Genomic DNA, 8178 nt, shown 5'->3' on the forward strand with positions numbered 1-8178 from the left:
GTATATGTCTGTTTCCATGGCAATGCCATACTGTTTTTATTGCTATAGTTTTGTAATATACTTTGAAAATAGAAAGTGTGACCCTTTATTCTTTCTCAAGGTTGCTTTGGTTATTTGGGGTCTTTTGTGGTTTCATATGGATTTTAGGATTATTTTTACTACTTCTGTGAAAAATTCCATTGGAATTCAGAGAGAGATTGCATTCAATCTATATATTACTTTGGTTAGTATGGACAGTTTAACAATATTAATTATTCAAATCCATGACATAGAATATCTTTTTATTATTTACGTCTTCTTCAACTTCTCTCTTCAGCATTTTACAGTTTTCAGTGTACAGGTCTTTTACTTCTTGTTGAATTTATTACTAAATATTCTATTCTTTTTGATGTTATTGTAAGTGGGGGTTGTTCTATTTTGTTTATATAGTTTTTTAGTTGGTTAGTGTATAAAAATACAGCTGATTTTGTATGTTCACTTTGTATCCTGCAACTTTACTGAATTTGCTTATTAGTTGTTATAGTTTTTTGTAGAGTCTTTAGTGTTTTCTATATATAAGATCATATCCCAATTTTGCTTCTTCTTTTCTGATTTAGATGCCTCTTAGATGATTTGAGTCTATGTCAGGTAGGACTGGTAAGAGCGGGCACCTTCATCTTGTTCTTGGTCCAAGAGGAAAAGCTTTCAAACTTTCACCATTGAGTATGATATAGTGTGGGCTTGTTGCATATGGCCTTTATTACGCTGAGATACATTTCTTCTATACCTAATTTATTGAGAGTTTTTATCATAAAAGGATGTTAAATTTTTTCAAATGCTTTTTCTGAATCTTTTGAGGTGATCATGATTTGCATCCTTCATTCTATTAATGTGGTGTGTCACATTTATTGATTTGCATATTTTGAATCAACCTTGAGGTGTTAATGTATATTTGACATCTTTATTTTTTCTTCATGTAGGTATTTATAGCTATAAACTTTGCTCTTAAAATTGCTTTTGCTGCATCTGATAAGTTTTGTTATGTTGTATTTCCATTTTCATTTGTCTCATATTTTTTTCTCTTTTGATTTCTTCCTTGATCTATTGGTTGTTCAAGAATATGTTCATTGGGACGCCTGGGTGGCTCAGTTGGTTGGACAGCTGCCTTCGGCTCAGGTCATGGTCCCGGAGTCCCAGGATCGAGTCCCGCATCGGGCTCCCAGCTCCACGGGGAGTCTGCTTCTCTCTCTGACCATCTCCTCACTCATGCTCTCTCTCACTGTCTCTCTCAAATAAATAAAAATAAAATCTTTAAAAAAAAAAAAAGAATATGTTCATTAATTTTCATGTATTTGCAAATTTTCCAGTTTTCCTCCTGCTATTGACTTCTGGTTTCAAGCCATTGTGGTCAGAAAAGATACGAGGTATTTTCAGTCTTCCTGAATTTACTGAGACTTGTTTTATGGTCTAACACATGATCTACCTTGGATAATGTTCCATGTGGGTTTCAGAAGAATGTATATTCCGCTGGTGTTGGATGGAATGTTCTGTATGTGTCTGTTAGGTCCATTTGGTCTATAGTGTTGCTCAAATGATATCTCATTGATTTTCTGCCTAGATGGTCTATTTGTGTTGAGAGTGGGTATTAAAGTCCCCCTAAGACATCTCATCTTTTTTTTTGCCCATGGGAAATTATAATCTTCTCTTTTTGGATGTGTTTGAACATATAATAAACTTTATGCTTCCAAGCTCTGCATACTGTCACTTCCACCTGCAACTCTATTCTCCTACATCTTGAGTTCTTTTAATATTCATCTTTAAAATTACATCTTTTGGGCACCTGGGTGGCTCAGTCAGTTAAGTGTCTGTTTTTGGCTCAGGTCATGATCCCCACGTCTTGGGCTCAAGCCTCGCATCTGGCTTCCTGCTCAGCGAGAAGCCTGCTTCTTCCTCTCTTCCCCACTCGTGCTCTCTCAGTGTCTCAAATAAATAAATAAAATTTAAAAAAAAATAAAATTACATCTTTTTCTGTTAAGCCACCCTGTCAGATAAAGTTTGTACAAGCATCAGACTTGATAATAACTTCTATTTTACCATCCAGAAGTCCTATTGTATTCATAGCAATTATATGCTGTGCGTCTGTTGCCTCCACTGAACCAATTCCTTCCACCATAGTCCTTGCCTTCTGTTTACCCAGACCTTCAAACTTGGGAGATTCCAGTAAATACCTACTAAAACAAATAAAGTGAAGTATCCTAGAACAGAAAACAATATATAAAAATAGGGCAGCAAAGGTCATGAAGGACATCAACTACAGTGTGTGCCTGCTTAATTTAGGCATAACATAGAAAATCAGATTATAGAAGAGAGGAAAAATGCTACAGGCATCAGATTTGATCTGGGTCCTGGAATTCAAAAAGAAGAAACAAGGTAAATTACTCAGTTGTAGTATTTTAGAAAAAGAAAGCTTACCCATTTCATAAGATCAGTATTTCTTCAAAATGTCTAATCATTAAGTACCTGGGATTCTTGTTGGATACAGGTCACTAGCCCCTCCCCTAAAGATTCAGAGTCAGCAGGTTTGTGATAGAGATCAGAAATGTGTATTTTTACAAGCACTGTTAGCAAAGTTTGGAAAACCATAACTAAAGCCAAGGTTCACAGAGCCTCTAGTCTCTAAATAATTTTGTCATGGTGTCTCAGGCCAGAAGAAATACCCCAATATTCCATTTAAGTGGATAGATCCAGACAATAGTTACAGTTGTTAACAGAGTCCAACAGATGGCGCTGTGTTTCCCTCAAAAAAAGTTAGAATTCCCATGAGTTCCTGAGGCAACTCAGAGTCCCTCAGGGCCTAAGTGAACTATATATAGCTTAAAGGGAACATTTTCCTGGAATAGCATCTAAATAAAGTATCTGAACTTGCCTTCTATAGGTAGATAGTGTAAACCAAGTAGAGAGTGTATTCCAGAAATTTCATCACTTTTTATATCATTTATTGCAGTTTTTGTATGGTTGTTATTATAGAGCAAAAGCATCATTTTTCTATAAAGAGCAGGAGAATAAATATTTTGGGTTTGGGGAGCCACAAATGGCATCTGTTGTATATTCTTCTCTTTTCTCTTGCAGTCCTTTAAACATGTAAAAACCATTTTTATCTCCTGACGTAGCCACACACACAGTACAGGTTGTAGTTTGCCAAGCCCTCTAGTTTTAAGCCTAAGTTATAGCATTAAGTGCAATTCAGTGAAAGGGATTCTGCAACGTAAAAGCTCTCAGTATTTTCCTATCTCCTTTTTGCTCCAGGGAAAACTGCAAATATGCAGCCTTGAACTAATATGTGAAAGGTCTACCTGATTGTAAACTGTTGTAAACAGAAGGGCGTTACAAACTTTTGTTCTTAATTCTTGATTTAATGATAATTTGCAAATTTTTTCAGCTTAACAAAGAATACCTGTTAAATTTCTAAGAAAAGGAGACTAGTCATTGCATTACACCCTTTATCACTTACTTGCTGATTATTGTAATGGTTAATGAGGTTCTATAGTTAAAACTAATATGGCAAGCTTTAACTTGTACTAGATTCAATAACTTGATGGAATATGCTATTTGAGACTTCTAGCTTTATTTTCAAAATCAGTGTTGCTGTCTTAAAAATATACACCGTGCTTAGTCCTAAGGTTTTCTGTTACTCTAAAAAAACGAATTTAAAGTACTGTTATATGCTAGTCAATAAATACCACTAGTAGTAAATATCACTAGCAATAATGATGTTGAGAAAAATTCAAAAATTCCTTGAGGAACCATCAATCTGCATTTAAAAAGTGCAATGTTTGGGGTGCCTAGATGGCTCAGTCGGTTAAGCATCTGGCTCTTGATTTTTGTCTCCAGATCAGGACCCTGATTTCAGGGTGGTGAGATGCTGGCCTTCCTCTGGTTCCCAGCTCCGCAGAGTTGGCTTGAGATTCTTTCTTCCTCTCCCTCTGCCCCTCCATAGTGCTCTTTCTAAAATAAATAAAATCTTGTTCAAAAAATAAAATAAAAAGGGCAATGTTTTTAAAATACACCATATAAATTCTTCCAGGTTCCAATCTTAAAGTCCACCATAAAAAGCTGTTTGTTGATTGACACTTCCCCAGTATCCCTCCTCCTATGTTCTAAGTACCCTGAAATTATCACTCATCAGTTTTAATTAAATTTATTTATCACGCGGCAATTTGGTTACTTTCTTTTTCTCCCATGAGACCAGTATTCTACAAGAGCAAAGACAATGTCGATTTGCTCACCATTCTTTCCCCAAGCACATAGAATTGTGTCCACTGACTGTTAAATGTTCAACAAGTATTTGCAAATTTATGGGTCAAGCACACAAGTGACATTTAGGGTCAGAATTATTCAATGGAAGCATTAAGCATTCAGTGACTAGTAGACTTTAAGTTAAAGGGCCACCACTTATTTTCCTGGGTCAGCAGAAACAGCTCATCTTTCAGTTTACTTCCTCATTTGTAGAACCGGGATATTTCTACCTCACGGGGCTGTTGCTGGGATCCTGTGGGAGAGGGGATTTATTTGCTTTGCAAAAGGAAGCTGAGTTTCAGACACTAGTCTGGCCCAGGCTCTTAGGGCAGCTACTGAAGCACGCCCACGTCACCCCGTTATATAAGGGGCCCACCCGTCTGGTGTCCTCTGAAATCTCTGACCCTACGTCACCGGCCACCACCCAGAGGGACACCGTGAGGCGCCCTGAGGCAGGCAGGGAGGGTGGAACCCGGCGGGGCCCGCCTGTCACTCGCCGCGGGCTAGAGAAAGCCTCGGAGACGGCTACTGCTCCCGAGGCCGAAGCCGGAAGCCCCGCCTGACCTCGCGGGTTGCCCGTCCCCCTTAGGCCGGTTGGAACGTGACCTTGTTTTGACGTTGCTAGGAGACCTGGCTCCCGCGCGCCCCCCTCTGGCCAGCGCCCCGCGAGCGCCGAAAGGGGGCGGGGCCGCGGCTGGCGCCGGGAGCTGTAGGCAGAGCACCGTTAGGCTTCCTGGCGCGCGGCGTCCACCCGGCGTCCCCAGAAGCCGCGTCTCGTCTCCGGGCACCAACCTGGCCTCACGGGTGCCTTCCGGCAGGTACCACCGTGCTCCCCAGGGGCTGTGAGCAACGCGGGGTCCGGACGAGGGAGGACTGTGAGTCAGGTGAGCCGCGCAGGGCAGGCAGCTGGTGTGGCCACGCCCTGCTGGAGGAGAGGGGCCGTTGGGGTGCGGGGGGGCGACGTGAGGCGATAGTGGCGCGGAGACAGTGGGCCTGCCCCTGCGGGTGTCCCACATTGAATCATTCACGCCAGGAGGCCGGCGTGGCCACGGCCAGCACCCTCCGGCCAGCGGACAAAGGGTTAACGCGCCGGCGGTGACCGCGGGCCCCGGATGTGGGAGCCGCGGCGCGGCGTCTGCGGGCGCGCTGCAGGTGCGCCGGGGCGGCGTTGTGAGCGGCCTGGCGGCGACCTGATCGAGCAGCTTACGCGTTCCCTCACCTGGTGGGGCCACTCGGCTCCCTCCGCGGGCGTCTTGTTTTCTAACTTAAGGGCAACAGGTGGTGCCTGTGGACCGAGAGAGAACCCAGCTCGGCCGCACTGGGAGCGGCAGTTAACTCTCGCCAATTAGGGCGCTGGGGCGTGTGTGAATTGGACGCGCTGGCGCGGGTGACCAATGGGATTTGGGCTCATGGGTGGGCCGGGAGGAGTGGGCGTGGCCAGATTCTGAATTTACGGTTTCTAGTCCAGCAACTGCCAGAGCTGCGTCGAGAGCTAAGTGGAGCGGACGTGGGGTGCTTCTCCCCCAGGACCCCGCGTAAAAAAAGGCCCACCAAATGCTTTCTCATTTGGACCCAGACTCCATTTCCGGAGGTGAGAGCACTGTGCTATTTTGGGGGGAGCCGGGGGGGATAATAGCGACCTTGGGTATGCTCTTAAACACGTGGAATTAGATCCCTGAGATAGGATTATGTGTTAGGGGGTTTGCGCCTAAAGAGGCATTTCTGTGGTTATTGCGAGTTGGACCAGATACTAATGACTAAGTTGTCTTCGGAATGAGGGCTTGGAGATTTGGGAACCCAGGGAAGTAGAGTAGTACGTGTTACTGCAATTTTCGTGAATGTTAAAGAATTGAAATCACAGGGAATCATTCTGTTGGTTGCCTTGGTTTGCGTACGTTTCCTATTTCATTGGGTTTGTTATTGAAGCAAGTTGGATTTTTCAAGTTCCCCGTCTTGCTTATTTAAGCAGGAAGAGAGGAAAACAGTTGTAGTACGTTATTTCACCAGAATAACTTATTCATTTTCACCCTCAGCATTCTGGTAGCTGAATCCCCTAGGAAGAGAAGTTCTAAAGCAGTGAGAAGAAAGCATCTCAATTTGGATCAATTACTTGCACCTGGAAATGGGGAATGGACTGTCAGACCAGACTTCTATCCTATCCAGCCTGCCTTCATTTCAGTCCTTTCACATTGTTATTCTGGGTTTGGACTGTGCTGGAAAGACGACTGTATTATATAGGCTGCAGTTCAATGAATTTGTAAATACTGTACCTACCAAAGGATTTAACACTGAAAAAATTAAGGTAACCTTGGGAAATTCTAAAACAGTCACTTTTCACTTCTGGGATGTAGGTGGCCAGGAGAAATTAAGGCCACTGTGGAAGTCATATACCAGATGCACAGATGGCATTGTGTTTGTTGTGGACTCTGTTGATGTTGAAAGAATGGAAGAAGCCAAAACTGAACTACATAAAATAACCAGGATATCAGAAAATCAGGGCGTCCCTGTACTTATAGTGGCTAACAAACAAGACCTGAGGAACTCACTGTCTCTGTCAGAAATTGAGAAATTGTTAGCAATGGGTGAACTGAGCTCATCAACTCCCTGGCATTTGCAGCCCACCTGTGCAATCATAGGAGATGGACTAAAGGAAGGACTTGAGAAACTACATGATATGATAATTAAAAGAAGAAAAATGTTGCGGCAACAGAAAAAGAAGAGATGAGTGGTGATCTTTTTTATATCTGTGTGGAGTAGGTTTTCTCTGGTCTGATGTTGACAAATGGAAGAGTGTCTACAGCCTGGTTTGCCCGCCTGCCCTCCTGGATGCTGATAAAGCTTTGTTTTGTTGAACAATCAGATGCCCAACTCTTTTGCCTTGTGGAAGATGAGTAAATGCCGTGCTTCTTAAAATGGTCTCTTATTCCCTACCCCACAAATTTTGGTACTACCATTCTAGGAAGCCAAGCATGGATAGCGAATTGACCAGAAAACCAGAAAACAGTTGTGGAAATTTGACCTGAAGTTAGTGAAATAAAACTTTGAAGAGTGTCTGCCTAGTGTTTTGTCCTTACATCTTTTGGGGGAAGCCTTTCCAAGGAAATTGCATATAAGGTTTTGTATGTTAACATAAAATGTTAATGAATGGAAATGTTAAGATAGATTAATATATATACACGGTTATATTGATCACATTGGTCCAACCAGTAAGGGAAAAGGAGGAAGTGTTTGCTTTTTTAAGTTTTGGCCAAATGAATTTTGACATTTTCTGGAATCAGATGATGTAATGGTATATCTTAATTCTAGACAATGTTTAAGTTGGTCTAACTTAAAATAATACAAATACGGTATTGGCATATTCAAGTGCATGGATTCGTTTTCCTGACAATGCATGTTTTGGTGTGTAGTTTTTTACTTTTTAGGAGTAGCTATGCATCTTTCTCCATGGTCAGGTTTAAAACACCTTTTTGGGGATTTAGGGCTGTTCTAGAAATAGTTTATTACCAGAAGCACTTTCACTTGAAGAACCTAAAATAATTTACTTAATTCTTTTATATAGTAAATTAGGGCATGTAGATTAATAAACGCATATGCTTGGTATATATGGATTTATGAAGAAAGCAATTGATGAATTCAGTCAAGAGGATGCAATTATAATACATGGTCTCTAACGTATTCCAACTGTAAAATACTTGTTTTATTGATCCTTGCTGGCTGAACACAGATGTGGTTTCGTATATTTTTGTAGTGTTTTGAGAGGAGTAGAAGCTTTATAAACAACACCTGATGCACTGTGGAGTGAGAATGTAAGAGATGTCCTATAAGTACTCTGAGCTTTAAGTTTTTGTTTACAATCTCAAAAGTGTTATGTAGGCAGTCCAGTCCTGATTATAAGGTAGGAAG

General features: G+C 41.7%; 1 protein-coding gene across 3 annotated transcripts; it reads left to right on the forward strand.

The window, feature by feature from the left end:
* The first annotated feature begins 4991 nt into the window (after positions 1-4991).
* LOC111147297 (ADP ribosylation factor like GTPase 4A) lies at positions 4992-7326 on the forward strand. 3 transcript variants are annotated; one of them, XM_022503255.1, is made up of 3 exons: positions 4992-5159; positions 5739-5866; positions 6309-7326. In XM_022503255.1, exon 3 carries the CDS (start codon positions 6398-6400, stop codon positions 6998-7000), a length of 603 nt encoding a protein of 200 aa, XP_022358963.1. In that variant the 5' UTR covers positions 4992-5159; positions 5739-5866; positions 6309-6397; the 3' UTR covers positions 7001-7326. The 3 variants fall into 3 exon arrangements, with proteins under 3 accessions (XP_022358963.1, XP_022358964.1, XP_022358965.1); XM_022503256.1 differs by having other exon boundaries at positions 5744-5866; XM_022503257.1 differs by lacking the exon at positions 5739-5866 and having other exon boundaries at positions 5141-5159.
* The last annotated feature ends 852 nt before the right edge of the window (positions 7327-8178 follow it).

The sequence above is a fragment of the Enhydra lutris genome, unplaced genomic scaffold (assembly GCF_002288905.1).
Source record: "Enhydra lutris kenyoni isolate GAN:26980312 unplaced genomic scaffold, ASM228890v2 scaffoldscaffold16, whole genome shotgun sequence".
Taxonomy (NCBI): Eukaryota; Metazoa; Chordata; class Mammalia; order Carnivora; family Mustelidae; genus Enhydra; species Enhydra lutris.

Bases quoted from the DNA above. Each gene is read 5' to 3' on its own strand.
- LOC111147297 (XM_022503255.1), top strand. From the start codon at position 6,398: ATGGGGAATGGACTGTCAGACCAGACTTCTATCCTATCCAGCCTGCCT.